This window comes from Magallana gigas, chromosome 9, assembly GCF_963853765.1.
Source record: "Magallana gigas chromosome 9, xbMagGiga1.1, whole genome shotgun sequence".
Lineage (NCBI taxonomy): Eukaryota > Metazoa > Mollusca > Bivalvia > Ostreida > Ostreidae > Magallana > Magallana gigas.
In genome coordinates, this window is record NC_088861.1 from 48,805,013 (window position 1) to 48,825,293 (window position 20,281).

General features: G+C 34.3%; 1 protein-coding gene and 1 long non-coding RNA gene across 2 annotated transcripts; both read left to right on the plus strand.

Moving 5' to 3' along the window:
* LOC117680390 (uncharacterized) lies at nt 1–1,897 on the plus strand. The gene is made up of 4 exons (XR_010709452.1): nt 1–190; nt 601–633; nt 1,000–1,186; nt 1,760–1,897. It is a non-coding gene; the product is annotated as an uncharacterized lncRNA (long non-coding RNA).
* Nucleotides 1,898–13,995: 12,098 nt separating this feature from the next.
* Nucleotides 13,996–20,281, plus strand: LOC117691854 (uncharacterized). Its single transcript, XM_034478715.2, has 3 exons — nt 13,996–14,061; nt 14,532–14,986; nt 17,667–20,281. The coding sequence occupies exons 2-3, from the start codon at nt 14,570–14,572 to the stop codon at nt 20,016–20,018; spliced, it is 2,769 nt and encodes a 922-aa protein (XP_034334606.2). The 5' UTR covers nt 13,996–14,061; nt 14,532–14,569; the 3' UTR covers nt 20,019–20,281.

Sequence of the window (20,281 nt, forward strand, 5' to 3'; positions counted from 1 at the left end):
GTTTAAAATGCTTTGCAGAAAAATTCTGCATTGTATATCGCTTGTAGCTGAAAAAAAAAATTTGTAGCCCATTGTCATTTTTTTTTTTAGCTAAAAATGTGATCATATCCCTTTGAAATATCAGATCATTTTTCAGAATCCTCTGTAAATGACCACAACCAAGATGAAGTGTTAGCTGAAAAGCAAGGAGGTATTTTTAAAAGAAAAAGTTAACTGCAAACAAATGTATGAATGTTAATTGGATTGCACGGGACTGTGATAGATTAGGTAGTGGAAAATGATTGATATAAAGTAAACTTAAAATTTTGTTGTTATTAAGGATGTACATATTATACATGTATTTTTAGAAAGTTTTGATAAATAATTATGATGATTATTTGAGGGGGATCCTTTTTTAAAAGTTGAATTATATTTTGTGTACCAGGTACATGTATTAAATGCATACCTTCATAACCAGCAATTCATTATATAATTATGTAATTGTAAAATTGTAAAAGTAATAATTGCATGGGGAGTGTGAGTAGCTCACTTTTTTTCATTTTCTTTTAACCAAATACACTATGACTAATGTGAATGAATTATAAACACTCTTTTCAACAGCACAGCCACCAGAATGATCTGAGAAACCTGGAGGTTGTTCACTTTTTGGTCTATATAGTGTTTTCTTTTAAATAATAAAAATCTTTTGATTTTGATTTGTATTTAATTTTCTCTTTGTTTGAGTTGAAGTGATTGAAAATTACTAATATTTACATAAGTATTCTTTTGGATATTAGTCAATAAATAAATTTGTCGTCTAATTTTCACAAGTTATTATATTTGGGAAAAGAAATATTGAAAGATGATGGTATTTGTCAATAAATGAATGATAATAATACCCGGTATTGATTTTAGTATTAAGAATTATTTTTTAATCTAGTTTGAAAAGCAACATAAAAAATTATTCTGAAAGATCAACAAGCTTAATTTTGAATTAATTGCAGACAATTCCTTTTTTAGATCCAAAATGGAGCCATGAGGCAGTGCTTTTATTAATAAGTTTAAAGACCGAGTTTTCGGGTATGTTTTCGTCAAACATAATAACACAAAAACAGGCATGGAAGAGGATTTCGGAGGAAATTTGCAACAAAGGATATCATTTCAGTGGAGATGTATGCGACCGGAAATTCAGATCATTGAAAATGAGGTTTACAGTTGAATATATTGCAATGCACCTTGAAAAAAGTTTTAAGGCAGGGGAGCATATGATCATTGCTTTGTCCAGGCCATATCCTGTCCTTATGCTATCTAATCATTTAGGGTCTTGTTTCATTAAGTGTTAATTAGATTTATTTTTCAAATTGCACACATACAAAGACTCAAAGCCTATCATGGCTTTATGTCAAAAGTAAAAGCCAAGATCATTATTTATGGCTCAAATATTAGGCTGATATTTTCCCCATGAGCTATATAGGTGGTTTTACCCTACCTGTCAGTGTTAATTATGACATGCTGAATCCCAACATTTACAATTCACACACACACACACATACCGGTATATAATAAGTTACATGGATTGAAGTTGACCTAATATGATTTATACATGGTAGGTTAATTTCATATGGAGCTTACTAGCTTCGTTCTCACCCCATATGGAATTTATTGACCATGTACATGTATATATCATATTAAATCAACTACAAACCATGTAATGATTATATCTTCCTGACTACCTTACACAGTATATAAATGTTTAGGTATAAATATATATTATTTTTAGGTATAAAATTATAAAAGAAAGAAATAATAAAACTGGAAACAGTCGCCAATCCTGGCAGTATTTTGACGAGATGGATAAAATGCTGCACGGCGATCCTGCTGTCCAACCGGTAACGGTAGCATCGAGCTTGACTATGGCAGCTTCTACCTCCAGCACAACACAAATGCCCCAGAAACCAACTCCTAAGAAACGAAAAAATGACAAAGAGCCAGCCTGGATGGAAAATTACAGAGGTGAATTGAAGAAAATGCACCAGGAGAGGATAGAGCTGGACAAAGAGAGATTAAATCTTGAGGAGAGAAGGGTGCAAGCCCTAGAACGTCTTGCTGATGCATTTAATAAATAGGTAAAATAATAGGCACTCAATTGTACTTTAATTAACAAAAGATATTGTGTATTTTCAAAGTCAGAATGATTAAGAAATACCACTGTCTATTTGCTTTCATTAAGTTAATTATTTCATTACTTAATTCTCTCTCTCTCTCTATAAAGTTATAATTTATACCACTTACATAACAATAGGTACAATTAAAATGAATTGAGGAAATTCATTATGGTATTAAACTGTCCTACCTTTGTATTTTAGAATACAGTTGAAAATTCCCAGTCTAAATTGTGCTACCAAGATATGAACTATAATTAAACTGCATCTATAGTTTATTTTAAAATTCAGTTTCTCATATGTTAATTGTGATTTGACAGTTTGTTTCGATCATCATTCATTTTCTTTTATTTTAAGTACCTGAAATATTCAACTTGTACATTAAGGGCCTGTTTTACTTAATTCATTTATATTGTACAGAAAACTATATTTCTTATTTGTTTCATTGTAAAAGATGCAAAGTGTAATTGTATGTGAAAGATGATAGAAAGAGACTGAAAATTTGAACGCCGCGTATATAAATCTGATGTATTTGATTTATATTCAATTGAATGTTTTAAATATCTTATATACTGTTAAATAAATATACTGTAATGCATACAGTTAAGAAATATATTAAGCAATTGACACATTAATATTCAGGATGCCTGTACAGTGTATGTACTGAAGTTAAACTATGATGATATTGATAGAATTTAGAATTCAGAGTTTAGATAAAATAATTAATTTATAATAAACAATCATAAAACTTGTTTGTATTTCACATATGATTAATAATACTGACAGACATAGTTATCCAAATAATCGTTATGAACAAGTTGAAATATGGTAGATACTACATGTACATACCGGTAATTCTTGATGTAGTTCTTGTTATTACGGTAACAGTCAGTAACACATATATATAATTGCCACAGTCAATAAAAATATATACAATTAATTAATATCTTGGTTTTGATATTGTAAAACAGATGTTAAATTTAATTAATTTAATTACAGGAACACTGTTCAACAAAAAACAAAGCGCATATAATACATACACCACAAATTTGTATCAATCCCTCTCTCTTTCTCTCTCTCTCTCTCTCTCTCATTATGGATATAAAGTATTTTAAAAGTCTCTCTCTCCTCTCATTCTCTCTCTCTCTCTCTTCCTCTCTCTCAATAAAAAGTATACTTTAAAAAGACCTTAAAACCTCTTCAACCTTACCATGAAATTCCATATGTTGATGTTCGAGATACTCGGTAGATTTAGGGTTAGTTATAAAAGCCATTACAGCTTTTTTAAAGATATGAGGCATAACTGAGAGACAGACAAACAAAAAAAGCGATGCATTTCTCTGCAGGTGACACTATATAAATAGTGCCTGTTTGGGAGGGTAACAGTTGAAATTTCAACTCTTACCCTCCTAAAAAGGCACTATTTATTTTATTATACTGAATGTCTTAATTTTAAAGAAAACTTAACAGCTTTTATATCTGTATGACATGAATTCTATATGGCGAACCGTACGTGCATAGTGTACGCGCATGTAACAATTTGTTTTGTTATACTTTCATGTTAAATACTGAAATCTGGTAATAGAACGGATTACCAACTGCGTCTTAACCAATCAGATTTCAGTATTTAAGGTAGCTCCATACTCGTAAAATTCTCTGAGGAAAGTTGAAAAACTGAGCTGATTTTGACTTAATAGACTTAAATGTCATCAATTGTTAGAAAAAATATGCATGCCATCACACTTTTTGAGATGCCAGATAAACATAAACTAAAGCATATTTAAGCATTAGAAAAATGTATTTTTTTTTGTTAAAAGTAAAATCTTGGAGGCAGAAATTTGTTTTTCTTGTTTAATTTTAATGTCAACTTTATCAGAAAACTAAAATTACAAAAATATTTTAAAATTAATCGTTGGAATAAAAAAAACTATAGCATTTAGACATACAACTGAGAGAAAAGTCAGAAAAAGAGTTATTTCCCCTTTACATAGATAAAAAATATAAAAATTTGGAAATTTAGTATAAAATTAAGTGCGAAAATATCTTGAACCTGCCAATAATTCTAATTACATCCATGTGATTATATTCACATAAAATAAATAAAACTATCTTGCACAATTTTAAAGAATTCAGAGTTTTACAAAAAAAGTGTGACGTCACAGAACACTGGATCTACTTTAACATGAAAGTATAATAAAATGTAATACGTACTATTTTTAAGGAATTATTTTTTGAGTACGGTATTATAATGAAGATCAAATATGGTTGGGGGTCAAATACAATAAATAAAGATTTTTTACTTACCGGTAATACACTGTACTGTGTATGCATTCATTGAAATTTTACCGGTAGGTACATGTACAATATAAAAGAACTGTATGTAACTACAGTTAAACAAATGGAAGCTTGAATGTATGAGCATCTAGCTCTTGTTATTGTGCAAACACTGGTTGTACAGTAATTTCTATTAAATACAATTATAACACATAAATAAACTCAAACTGGTCTTTCAAGCTAGTAAGTGCATGATCTCCTGTCGTTTACATTGACCAGACACACTTTCTGTTTCAGCAAGATCGTACTCAAAGGTGTCACCTACCTGATCTGTTTCAACTTCTACATCTGTGTCATCAATGTTCTCGTGCATAATGATGAAATTATGTAATGCACAACATGCAACAATTAAGTTGGGAATTTCCTCAACCTTATGCATGTCTAAAAATTTCAGTTTTCTAAATTTGCCTTTCAATAACCCAAAACATCTTTCTATATCTACACGGGTAGAGCTGTGGGCATTGTGAAACCTTTTTCCTCTAAAGAGAGATGGCCATTGTCTCTAAATGGTGTCAAGACAGATGCTGACAATGGGTATGCCGAGTCTCCAAGGAGATGAAATTTTGGAGGGAGTTCCTGAAGAGCATCATACAGGGGGCTATTTTTGAAGACCCGAGCATCATGGACAGATCCAGGATAGGCAGAGAAGACATCCAAGAACATCAATTCACTGTCACAAACTGCTTGAAGATGCATGGCTGGATATCCTTTCCTGCATATGTATGAATCGCGGTAGCTTGATGGTCCACTTATCGGAACATATGTTCCATCTAGAGCTCCCACAACGCATGGAAATCCTGCTCTTCCAAGAAAACCCTCTGCTGTGCTGTTGTATTGTTGCTCGTTTCTTGGCCAAGAAATGAGTTGTTGGAGGATAAGATGGTCTCTAAACACTGCATTAAATTTTGCAACATAATAGTGGAGAGTCCCTTTACTCACTCCAAATCTGTCTGCAACACTCCTGAAAGTTTCAGTATTTCCGACATACCATATGCAGGCCAAAGTGCGTCTTTCCATGGATATGTTCCTTGATCTTTTGCATATAAGGCCCTATGAGTACTAAAAGTTCCTAAAATAATTATATATATATATATATATATATATATATATATATATATATATATATATATATATATATATATATATATATATATATGTGTGTGTGTGTGTGTATTTATGTATGCATGTATGTGTGTATATATATATATATATATATATATATATATATATATATATATATATATATATATATATATATATATATATATATATATATAAACTGTGTAGAGTTACATGTTTATCAAACATTTGACATATTAGAACTTCATAAAGCTATGATTAGATTATATGTCATTTAGGTTTTCAAAATCAAACAAAGTTTAAGGTGGTATGGGACACCTGCATATTGTGGCGTACTTCTAATCAAAATAAACAATAAGATCAAATATAATTTTATAAAAGTGTTCATTCCCGATATTGTTAACTAAAAGCATAGCACAATAGTTCAGAGAGTTCACTACAAATCTGTAAATATTGAAAATTTTAAATCGATCAGAGTATTTTGAAAATAATGTACTTTTATCCACATGAATATCATCAGGCCCGGGTCCCATACCACCTTAAGAGTAAGCAAATGTGGTTTATTTGAAACAAAATTAAGACTTGAAAGGTAATGGTTAGGATGGCAATGGAGACCTCCCATATGAAATACACTACTGTTGAACAAGTAAGCAGTGGAGGGATTTGAACCCACTGGTCCCCATATCAGACTGTTAGCAACATGTATAGGTTTACGGTACATGTAAAGATAAAAGCTATTACTTAGCAAAGAAAACATGTTCTTGCATGTATACATAAATATGATAAAGTCAGAAAGTAAAAACCACCACCAAATCTGAACAATTAATAACTTATCTTCATAGCAGGCCTCAGTTGGATTTTACAAGTTATATATTTCTCTTGTACATACATGTCATTTGATCACCCCAAATCAAACCTAAAAAAAAATTCTTCTCTCTCTCTTCTGAAAATAATCTTGTGGATCAATTGTTGTCAAAATTAAAATAAAAAATGATGATTGAGTCCATTCTTTGCAACATACATCATGTAGAGTTATTACACTAATAATGAAATTAAAACAGTGAATTACAATGCACATGTAGTATGTTGCATCAATATATTTACCGGGTATATTTATGTCATGATCATCCTAAAAAATTAATTTATACAAATGTCAGTCATTGATCAAAAAGGCACACTAAAATTCAGTGCAAACAGTTTGATCTCTTCACTTCAACATTCATACAAGCTTAAGGGTCAGTGATTGCAATAATATTGCAAAAATATTCAGTAATCACAAATCCTCAGTGAGTAATGTAATCAGGGTTATTATCTCAGAAAAATTGGTGAATGTCCCAACTATTAATCTCTCTATATAAAACCACATGTAAAAAAATGTAAATTATCTGTTATGCATCACTGATTCCCTTTTGAAGAAGAGCTCTATATAAATATAGGAAAATCCCCAAATAAAAAAAAAAGGTATGGATTATTTTTTTTCTTCTAAATAATATTTTTATTATTATTCATATATCATATCTTAAATTTAGGTAGATTTGATGGTTAATTTGTTGACCACCCAGCCCTCCTAAGTGTTTTGACAATGCCTACAAACAAAAGGAAACAACAATCAATTATATTTGGATACCTCAAAAGAAGTACGACTCATTCTGAAATGTGCCTTAAACATAGGGTCACTGTACGTTGGGACGGTTTCCTCCACATGATTCTGCACACGTCCTGCGCCAAGAGTATCAGTTGTTGTTGACATTCTGGTGTATACTGTAGTGGCAGAAACTCAATTGCATTTTGCAAATAATCAGATGACAAACTTCTGGAGGATTCGGTTTCACGTCCCAGTTCATCCATCAATATTTGAAATATTGTAGATTGTTTACTGGAAAATCTGAAAGACAGTCTCAGAACTGATGATCTCACATACAATTTCATGTGACAAAGGTTATATGGTAACAGTATATGTTATAGTGTATATTATATGTATACTCATTCATACTTTAAAATGATACATTTGTAACGATTATAATTTAAGTAGGCCTAGTAAACATGTGTTTAAAACACTGATCATCAACTTGGAAGAATTCTATTCTGCTTAGATTCTGAACAAGAATTTAATATATTCTATAAACACAAAATAAATTGCTGAAGTAAAAAGGTTGAATGAATCTGCACTATATTTACTGCAATGAAATGAAAGAGAATAAATATATTGAGTAAAAACATATACACCTACATTATGTATAGTTATAGTAATTCTTAGGAGTACTGTAGTGATTGTCAGCTTGATAGAGGTTATCATAATATTATTCTTTAACATATACCCTGTAACCCTTACTATACTTGTTTATATGTGTAACCAGAGACATAAATAACAGTTATTTATGTCTCTGGTGTAACGTTAATATTTTACAATGTAGTATGGCACGAGTTGACATATATGGCAAGGAGTGAGGGAATATGTAATATGCAATATCTATAAAAAGACTTAATTTTTATAACTGAGCATTTCTTAAGTGTAAATTAAGAGATATTACAGCAGGATGGCAGCTGGATGGATAGTAAACAATGGACCTACTTGGAACTTTTGGAGTTTTCTTCCGACGCCATCCTTCTTTGAATTGGAAGCAGACGATAATAAGATGTGACAGACAAACCACTTATTTGATACTCTGTATGTTAAAAAACTATAAACAGGGACAAAAAGTGGTTAAAATGTCACTTCTCTACACAGTTGCTTGGGAAAATACACTGAAAACTCTTCGCAAGGCAAATCCTGTAAACAAAAGAACTAAAACAAAAACCGTTAACGTCTTAGTTGATGATTTCCGGAAACAAATACATATCATAACTAACCATATCCGTATTTCGGCTAAAAAATTGTGTGCAATTTTCATTTCACAAAATTTCGCCGCCATCTTGGATTCAAGGGCGAACAACGTTGAGAGTGTGTTAGCGAGTGCTTGCGATCGCTCTCGCTAACGTGATCGTTCAGAAGCGAGCGCTCGCGAACGGTGGCGAGCGCTCGCGCTGTTGAACGCACCTCCGATATATTTTTTCGGAGTCAGTAAATTTTGACCCACAATTCATAGTACCAATGGTTTCCAACCTCACGTTCCAACATCACGTTCTCCCGAGAATCAAAGTAAAACCTTTGAAAAGCTTATAAGATGTGTAATTTTAAGAACATCACGCTTTTTAAGTAAATAAAACAGTATACTTCGCATACTTTTATTTCTCAAGGGAATTTTAAAGAGTAAGACAACACTTAATTAACCAACGTCAGCTTTGACGTCACAATAAGCACTGATAAGGGGAAATTACTCTAATTGAAGTTTTTGTAAATCTGCTGAAATGACCAAAATTCTCTCAAAATCTTGCAAAGGCTAAGATAAAGAACAGCTGACGAATAAGGACATTTCTTCAGATACAGGAAACAGTTGTAAATTGCACTTATTTGGATGAATGCTCACAAATATTTTATTCACTATAATTACGGTAATTTCCTGAAACGTAACGTTATACGTAGCAGCGCCTTTTTTTAAAGGGGGTGGGTGGGTGGATGGCAGCCTCATCCAAAAAATCTTTGCAAGCAAAAAGAAAAATAAATCATGAAAATTCTAATCCTTCAGCTCTTTAGCAGTTCAATGGTTTCTTTATTTTCACTTCCATTTATTACATGCGGGGGGGGGGGGACAATACCATGTTCTTTTAACATGATAAGCAAATATTTTTAAGCGTAAACTAAAAATAAAATTAAACATTAATTATTTTTTTTTAAGTGGAGGGGCAAATCCATGGTAAGTCGATTTTCTATGTATAAATTGACAAAAATGAAAAAAATTTTAGCATGGGGGAGCTCTATGATGAGTCAAGTTTTATATGTAAGTTTAAGAAAAAATGTCTACTGCAAAAAAAAAGGGGGAAATCAATCAATCAATCATAATCACAATCACTTTAAAAGAGGAGATGCAGTGCAATGAATATTTATATATTAAAATCTTTATTATTTAACAACATTGTATCTGAGATTAAACTATTGTTCTAAATATAAATAAATAAATTATAACAAATCTTATAAACTATGAATAATGAAAATTTACTGAAAAATAGGTATGTTTTATTTTTTGGCATTCAAATTTCACGTTGTTAATTTAATTTTATTAATTTATTATAATTCATTGTTTGATCACATGCTGTGCTCGCCCCAACGGTCGCACCGTAAAACATATTATACATGTACATATATTTACATTTTCAACTGTCTTTGCCTGTGATAACATTACGGATCAATTTTGAACCCTAAAACCCAATAATTTCATAACCAAAAAACGGTATTGGCTGCGCCGCGTAGTAATACATAGCATGTGATACATAAAAAATAGGGGTTTTAAAATAATGTTATAAAGTGTAAAAATTGAAAGTAATATAAAGGACGAGCGTACAAGGCATGAAAAATCCCCCGTACCCAGGACTTTGAAATGTCAAATGAACATATAAAAAATCTTTACATTTGAAATCGTGCAACAGTACATGTACATGATTGTATGATGTAGAACTGCATTCTCTGACAAATAAATAATATATATTAAGGAAGGAGTCTTTTCGTTATCAAACATATACTTCTTATTATAGGAAATTCATGAAATTTGACAGAGTCAAAGGGGTCATATTACCAATTATTTTATCACTGTAATCAAATTGGCCTTTTTGTTTTCGCATAAAGGTTAGTTCAAAGTCACTACCTTTTTCCTCAACGTAAAGGATGATAAAAATAAATGAAGCTCTTTGTGGTTCTGTAAACATTTATTTGATATTTGAAGATTTTATTTTCAGTGAAATGATAGAATATCAGAATGTCCATCAGCTTATACTACTAAATTGGAATAAATATTTATACTAAAATTGATATTGCTAAGCCCATATTTCCTCTAGTTTTCTGATTTTGAAGAAATTATTATTATTATTTTATGCTTCCAATAATAAAATATTTCTGATTTTTATGTATAATGAAGACTTTATATAAAGATATAAAGTGACAGAAAAGCTAATATATTGACCATATAATAAGAGAGAAAAACTGATTTTAGTGATTTTTTTTCACAAAAATCGATGTATATAATGGACCCTTTAAAAAAGCTTGTAAAAATGTGATTTGATAGGCAAATCGTATTTTTAAAACATATTCTAAAACCCAAGTATATCATTAGTTCACATAAGTGAAAAAAAATTCATCATTAATGTTATTGTTTTTGAAGTGCTAAAACAGACTCATTAATCTGCAGCAATTCTGAATTGTTGCGAAACATGTGATATTTTCCTACGCCAGTACTACGCCAAAAATATAGTCCTTGTTAGATTCTAAACAATAAATACTTTTTCTATGCCAAGTTGTATGATAGTAAAAAAGAAAGAAAAATATACTATTTTAATTTCCTTTCAGTTTGATTTAATGAACAATTAATCAAATTTACGTTTGACAAGTCGAAAACCAGAAAAGACTCCTTCCTTAATACACGTACTTGGTACTTATCTTCTTTGTTTTATTTGATGCTTTCTAAGCATTACAGCATGATCACATATCTGTGCAAGCACTATTTTTATCCAACATTGTATGTACAGAACATGAACATTACGTAATTGTTGTCATTATATAAATGGTATTAGATATTTTTCTCATAATCAATAAAAAGGCAAAACACGTCTCCGTCTATCATAATGAGCTGAGTTGACACATTAGAGTACAGTTGAATGAATTTAACCCTTTGACAATTATTAATCAAGTAAAACGTTTTTGGGGAAAATCACAAATTTGACCCATTAAGGGCTTAATAAATCAATAATAAAAATCAAATATTAAACTTATTCTTTAAATAAAAGTACTTTACGATGAAGTCAGGGCCCATTCATACCTAATTTTCCAATTAAGTACAGCGAATGATCCAAGATTTAGGCAAAAAAGTATGTGCAGCTTTATTTGGAAACATACCTGTCGTGTTTATAGAATGAAAGCACAATATTGAATTTCATCGTGAAATGTATAATACAAACAATGCATACAACTCAAAAATTAACGTTCTGACTTGAATTGAAATTCTTTCGTCTTCATTGCCCCAAGTGGGGGATGTACAACGCCTTGTACGCCCCTGTTCTTTAAGTAATAAGAAATCATTATTTGAATATTGTGAGATGATAATTTCGGTCGAAGCGTGGTCAAATCTACCATAAAGTTTTTCGGGCTTTATTGGATTTGACCACGCCCCGACCGAAATTTTCATCTCATAATTATACTCAAAAAATGACTCCTTATTTCTTCGAAATCTTATGTTCAAGACTATAGCAAGTCCTTATTTATGAGACCAGAGCATCCCTTTGTTTATTTTCTGGTGTTCATGACTAGAGAAAGTCCTTGTTTTAACGATGACGCAGAGAAAATTCCTTGTGTTAACAACCAGAGCAAAATCTTAGTCAGTGGGGGATTTAAAAGGGGCGCCACCCCTATTAATTAAAGTTAAAACACTCTTTTTTGAAAAATGTCAAAATAAAGTTAAAACATACTCTTTTTGGCAAAGAAAATGTACAACTTGCGAGTCTTAATTATCAACTTCTTGGAAACTCTTTGGATATTCCTCTGCATGAGACTAATTTCAATGGAGTAGTATGAAGAAAACCCGTGTATTTATTATTTGTTCCCAAGTGTATTGCACTGAAATATGCACTGAAAACCCCTGTTTCAATCACGTTAAAAATGTGTATTTCATTTACATTTAAAAAAAAAAGTAATGGGACGACACTCGCCATTGTTGGAGAACTTGTTTAAAACAAAGCCTGAACCGAGGAACCCCTATATATCGTCTATCGCCTATCGAGTATCGTCCCTTTACATTTTTTTAATGTACACTAGACTTTGACTGGTGCGTTGACATTGCATATGATGTCGGACATTTACGAAATAGATATATCGACACGCCATATTGTTGACACCTACATAACCAAGCTTTAAGCCTACAGTCATGCTAGATGTTTGTTTGACTACACTCTGCTTAGAATAATCTAACTGTGTCTCGGGACAGGCCTTCGCCACAGTTAAAATGCCTCCCATATACCCGTAATGTAGCAAAGAATTGCAGAATCGTTCCGAAACATTTTTGGAGAAAATTAATGAAGCTGCATTGAAAATAACAGTCAAATTATTCATAACAAAACATTTCGAGGCTGTAAATGCCTTTCGTCTATAAATTTAATTCATATTTATGGACGAAAGTTTAGTTTTTCACCAACGTTTTTACACTCGGAACTACTCGGATGTCTCGCGCACTCGGGGCGTAGCGGAATCAGCCGAGGATTGCCGATTGACGTTTTTACTCGCTTCGAATATATTGACATTCGGAACTCTTGGGGTTTTTCATATTAAATGCACTGAGAGTTATCACCCGTAAATCCTTTGATGAACAGAATATGTGACAAATTTTCAATGAAAATTTACACGTATTTGTAATATCGAACGTTTCTGAGTTTATCCATGCAAATGTGATATTGTGGAAACATAAACTAAAGAGCCTCCCGTGATTTAGCGTGAATGTAATGCGCATGCTTAAGATTGTAAAATCCCAAAAATTCAGATGATTTCCAGATTTTTTAAAGGAATTTTTGTTGATTATTAAATTGGCGAGGCTTGATTGGGAAAAAATAAAAACAAATGGGTAATCTTCAAGTACCAAAGATGTTAAAATTTATAAAACAAAATGCAGCTCTCTTACGATTTCTCGGGGAATTACGACAGGTTACTTAAGTTTTCCAGAGAACGGACTCCAAACCATTAAATTTTGTCCAGAAAAAGCTAGAACTTAGCATCCATTGTGTAGAATAACTTTTGTTCAATTCAGTTCATTATCCCCGAGGGTATGGCGGGGCCACCATGGGGGGGGGGGGCGAGTTTTTAAATAGGAATAATTATATAATGCATAGATAGTTTTTTTTTAAATCTTCTAAAAAAAACCGTTACATATTTTGTCCGAATCAGCTGAAACTTGTGTGGAAGCAGCATTAGGTAGGCCTTCTGTTTATTGCATTTTGTTAAAAACATGAACCCCGGGGCCACAATTATGGTTAGGATTTTTAAATAGGATTATATAGTCAGAGAAAAATCTTCTTAAACACACACACACACACACACACACACACACACACACACACACAATATTCAAGGATGGATGGAACTATTTAGACGCATCCATAGGTTTAATCAAATCATGATCCCCAGGGGTAGGGGGCACAACGGGAGGGGGGTGAATTTTTACATAAGAATTGTTGAACAAAAAGTCATTTTATTCTTAATTCGCAAAAACCATTTGTCCAGAAAAGCGTTTTCTGGAAGCAAAATAAATGGATGTATAATGAATTTTCGAATTCGATCGACTTTTATGAGAAGAAATCGGGATCGACATTCAGAATGAAGACACTGATTATCTGGAATTTATTTGTGCATTATATTTTACTTTATGAAATTAATGTAAGTATTGTTTGACGAGGAAAAAAATATCAATAGAACAAAAAATATCTGCTTCCATTTTAATTATGCTCTGTTTTAGTCCATTTAATATCGCTGTTTAGCCTACACTTTCATTTGACTTAGCTTTGTGCAGGTACGCCCCTTTAAAAAAAAATAAACAAAGTATTTACAGGAAAGGTAAATTATTAACTGATGTCATTATTTTATGGGTTTTTTTTTATTTTCACAGAGAAATTTGTACAACTTGGTTTTTAATAAACATTAAAATCATACAATTATCTCTAGTAGGTTTAAAACAACATTGTCTCGCTTACACTACTAAATGATAATTTGATAAAGGTTTATCTTGGGACCGCTCGCCTATTATCGACCCATTATTTATAAACATTGCCCACACAGTTTATCTACTGCACCTCTGACGGGCTGAGACTTAGATCTAAATTGTTGGAATACTGATTGACTTTTCACAGGAAAGTGGACCTCTCTGCCCCGATGAAAATCCCAAAAGATGAGGAGTGTTTTTCACGGATTTTTATTTTTTTCTATCCTTGGTTCTGTGCCCAAAGTTCTGGGCATTGTGATAGACGTACAGGCCTCTATTTGTGATCCGCCCCTTTTAAGGAATTCCTCGTCCGTCGTTCAGACTATCTCCATCAAATCCAGCACGAAGTCCTGTCAATGGACGATACAGACTGATACCCGCCGATGTCTGCAGATCTCTTCATCCCCGGGCGCGGATCAAGGCGGGGCGTACCTGGGGATCGTGGATGAGAATGAGACGGAGGGGATCCGCCCCTTTGTCAACACGACCGTGTGCTCGAGTCAAGTGTCCGTTAACTATCGGGGCAATCAGACGGAGCCGGGGACGCCTGGCACCGAGAGGACGGTTTATTACCTGGCGGTACCCCGACACAGGAACACGGAGGTAACTAACTAGCACACACACACACACACACACACTCTCTCTCTCTCTCTCTCTCTCTCTCTCTCTCTCTCTCTCTCTCTCTCTCTCTCTCTCTCTCTCTCTCTCTCTCTCTCTCTCTCTCTCTCTCGTTTACTGTAGGGGTTATTATACGAGGGTTAATGCTTTGTTTTGCACTGAATTACAATTTGAAATTATTCTTAAATATATAAAATTGAATGTGCTTTAAAACTTCTTGGAAATAGGCTTTACATGTAAGACAAGCACAAAAATGCTGATTCTCCGATCCTTCCACGTTAAGATTACGCATGCACAAAAGACTTTTTTAATACACCATCTAAACAAGTAAAGAGACCCCAATTAACTTCTTTCTGAACCAATATTAGGAATTACAATCACGTAACTCTCATACTAATGGAGAAGGCAATCCCTGGTTTTTAAACATGTAAACATGTAATTACGAGTGCAATTTTATCACTGCCTAATAACTGTAAAGGTAATTTAGAATTTGTTCAATTCTCTTAAGCTTATTTTTTTTTAGCTCACCTGAGCCAAAGGCTCAAGTGAGCTTTTCTGATCACAATTTGTCCGTTGTCTGTCGTCGTCGTCGTCGTTGTCGTTGTCGTCGTCGTCGTTAACTTTTCACATTTTCATCTTCTTCTCAAGAACCACTGGGCAGATTTCAACCAAATTTGGCACAAAGCACCACTAGGTGAAGGGGATTCAAGTTTGTTTAAATGAAGTGCCACGCCCTCTTTAAAGGGGAGATAATTGAGAATTATTGAAAATTTGTTGGTATTTTTCAAAAATCTTCTTCTCAAAAACTATTTGGCCTGAAAAGCTTAAACTTGTGTGGAGGCATCGTCAGGTAGTGTAGATTCAAGTTTGTTCAAATCATGGTTCCCGGGGGTAGGGTGGGGCCACAATTGGGAGATCAAGTTTTACATAGGAATATATAGAGAAAATCTTTAAAAGTCTTCTTCTCAAAAACTATTAGGCCAGGAAAGCTCAACTTTGAGTGGAAGCATCCTCAGATAGTGTAGATTCAAGTTTGTTCAAATCATGGTCCCCAGGGGTAGGGTGGGGCCACAATAGGGGGATCAAGTTTTACATAGGAATAAATAGAGAAAATCTTTAAAAATTTTCTTCTCAAAAACTATCAGGCCAGGAAAGCTCAGCTTTGAGTGGAAGCATTCTCAGATAGTGTAGATTCAAGTTTGTTCAAATCATGGTCCCCGACAGTAGGGTGGGACCACAATAGGGGGATCATGTTTTACATAGGAATATATAGAGAAAATCTTTAAAAATCTTCTTCTCAAAAACTATTAGGCCTGAAAAGCTCAAATTAAAATGGAAGCATCCTCAGATAGTGTAGATTCAAGTTTGTTCAAATCATGGTCCCTGGGGGTAGGGTGGGGCCACAATTGTTGGATAAATTTTTATATAGGAATAAATAGAGAAAATCTTTAAAAAAAATTCTTTTAAAAACTTCTTGGCCAAGAAAGCTCAAATTGGCGTGTAACCATCCTCAGATAATGTAGATTTAAGTTTGTTCAAATCATGGTCCCTTGGGGTAGGGCGGGGCCACAATGGGGGATAAATTTTTATATATGTATAGAGAAAAAGTCTTCTTCTCAAAACTATTAGGCCGGGAAAGCCCAAATTTGAGTGGAGGATCCCCAGATCGTATAGATTCAAGTTTGTTTATTAATAGTCCAGGGGTAGGGTGAGGCCACAATGGGAGATGAATTTTTACTTAGGAATATATATAGAAAATCTTTAAAAATCTTCTTTTTAAAGACTTTTTGGCCAGAAAAGCTTAAGCTTGTGTATAGAGGCATCCACAGGTAGTGTAAATTGAAGTTTGCAAAATCACAGTCCCTAGTGGTAGGGCGGGACCGTGATGGCGATTTGAATTTTTACATAGGAATATATAGAGAAAATCTTTAAAAATATTCTGGGAAAGTTTTCGGTCCAAAACTCAGTATATAGTGTGAAAGCACAGGTTATGCAGATTTAAGTTTGATGAAACCATGATTCCCTAGAGAAAAGTGGGGCCACGAAATGGGGAGGGGGGGGGGTATATAGGAATAGAGAAAAATCTTCTTACAGGTACAACAACAAAAGGGGCTTGGTATTTACCCAAAAAAATAAGAGGTGGATAAAAATTGGCAGATTTTCATTTTTTTTTAGCAAGATCTACTGTACTCAGTTGTCAAGGTATTTTGATACTGTAATGCTAATTTGATCAGAATTAAGGCATTGTTGCTCAGGTGAGTGATGTGGCCCCTGGGCCTCTTGTTAAATATTGAATTATTTTAGCTATGATAAAAATTAACAATGGGTTTTTTTCTGCAATCAATATGTCAGCTTACACCCAAATTTAACTTAATGAAGAAGAATGATTTCCCTTTCAACGCTATAACAGGTTATGCATGGAAAATTATACAAACATTGTGTATTATACCACACATATGGAAAAAATGATATTCTAGAAACTCATGATATAAAAACACATGAATAGAAAAATTGGAAAGTATTTATTGTAATGCAACCATAAGAACGCACGTAAACTCTAAGTATTTGTTCTATCTATCATTTCATTTTTATTTTTTAAAATGAATTAGGACTTACATGTATTTATCAGTCCGAAAGACGGTATAACTACCGTATTCTTTTACAGGAAGTGAATGACGTTATAACAACAACGACTTCCGCCGGAAATACAAACGACTCGGGTGGGACCAGCCCCGCTGTCATCGCGGTGTCGGTCTCTATTCCTCTTATTCTGATCGGGATCGGCGCCTGCTTAGTTTACGTCTGGTACAGGCGGAAGTACCCAGTGCGCATGATCGTAGGAAAAGATTTTAGTAAGTTCAGTAACCCGGCCTACAACAAGCGATCGTCTACCGCCACACTGGTCAGAGAGAACGCCGCCATAGACGACGATTATCGCCGAGACATCGAAGAGGGCGCTGCCTACACCGGCGTTGCTCATGACAACCCAGCTCTAAATATGGAGGACGATCCACAGTACCAGCCTATCCCTAGTCTCACCCACTCAATGCCGATATACGATAATTACAGACGGAGTTTTGAGGATTCTCCGCAATTACAGAAAAAAGCACCTGAGAAGCCGAAGAGACTGTATTCATCTGAACACGTGCCTGTTGAAAATGGCGAAGAGGAAGACGCAAAAGGCAAGAAGGACGCGACTAAGAAAATTGAAAGCGATGACAACAAAACGTTATATGAAAATGTAGAAAATAAAACTACCAAGATAAAGAGAAAGGAGTCTTTGAAATCTCCCGATGATATCACAGATCAGGAGTCTTTGGTCGGAAATGGTCACATGACCTATGAGGACGTAACTCCGTCAGAGGACGATCATTTGTACGAAACTACAACATCTGGCTCGACCAAGACCTCACAGAAATCAGAATCCTCGACCCAGCCAACCATTAAATCAGAAACCCAAACACAACGATCCGTGGAATCAGAATCCTCGACCCAGCCATCCATGGAGTCCGAGTCTGAGGACGAATTTCCAGCGTATGAAAATGTTGCTTTTAAAGACGACGGCAAGTCCAGTGTTGAGGAGAATGTTAGCGCGGACTCCAGTCATGGCGTCAGCTTATATGGGTCGAATCATACGTCAGATAGCGATGATGTCACTGACGATGAGGCAACGAGAAGTATCGAGCCCACTGAACCAACCAATCTCGGTGAATCATTCCAGATCGTCTCCTCTGCCTCAGAACTAATTGAAGAACAACCTGAAGAAAAAACGAGACACCAAGCAGCTGACCAATCAACGATCTTTAAATCACGTGATCAGTCGTTCCCGGAATCATTTTCTAGCGACTCTTTTGTTGTATTGAATGAATCTGAAGCTCATGAATCAGAAAACGAAGACGAGAAAAAAGAAACAAAGGTAGAACATATTCCACAAGAGTCTGATTTTGAAATCGACCTAAAGGACTCACCGGGCAAGGCAGAGGACACCAGTGATGATGAGCATGCGCCAGAAGTAGATGTCTCTGAGCATGCCCAGGACGCTGTGGCGGACAGATCGTTTGATACGGACGTCGATCATTTGAACATTTCCGTCTCGTCGATTTCCGATCCCGATGTTAAAAGTTGTGATAGTGCTTTCTCGTTTGTGTCACATGACCTGAAGTCTGTTGATGAGTCGTCCGATTCGTTTGAGGTCATTTCAAATGAGCTGGTCCATAGTTCAGACGGAAACGTCAAGGCCAATGTTAATATCTCTGCTGAACCAATGACTGCAGAAAAGACAATAGATGAAGTTCTAAAGGAAACCAATATTGTTGGAAATCAAGATGATGAAAACTCTTTACCTTCGTCAAAGACAATTGAATCTGAAATGATGATCTCTCACCAAGATTCAAATGAAATGGAAAATAGCGACAAAGATGAAATTTCTTCAACTGAAGAAAAAGAAATCCTTGAGGAATTGAGCAACATTCGCCGCGAGAGTTCAACACGAAAGATTGCATTGGACCATGGGACTATTTCCTTCGATGATTCGGCGTCCAGTTCACCAAGCCAGTCGGATGATTCGGACGAGGAAATAGTCGAGGTACCGAAACCTAGCTTGGTTCGGAGGGAGAGCATCACACTAGATAACCCAGCTTTTGATTCGCCGAACATTAACATCTCGCTCAAGTTCACGTCTGACGAGATGTCGGACAATCCCGAGCCACCGCGAGGATTAACGAGACGGAAAAGTATAACACTGGACAACCCACTGTTTGAAAAGGACTCGGAAATTTCGAAAGAGCCCGAATCATCCCCCCTAGACAGTTTTCATGTAATTGAGGCGGAGCCTTTAGACGAACCAATCAGTGAAGAGAGTGAAAACGAGGCCCATGATACGCCTGAAGTTGAGCTCCCTGTTCCTCAAAAAAAAGTATTGAAAATAAGCATGGACATCGTCAATGATGACGACGAAGGCAGCAGTTCACAGGAGGAAGATTCGAACTCCGAGCCCGACTCATCAACCGAAGCGTAACGCTTCATTCATGTGTAAATTTGTTTTTATTGGTGATAAACTTATAAACTCATTCTGTATCTACATTCCATGATTCGTCAAGATACGGGCCAGGATAAAACTTTTAACTTGATTTATGTTCTGTTAAGGTTGCGTTAGATTTGTAAATATTCTTTCATCTTGTGCCAATGCGTCAAATGTGATACTGAATTAATACTCAAATAAATCACCCTGAAATTATTTTATCATGTATTCATTGCTGAATAAACACAATTTCCTTCTAT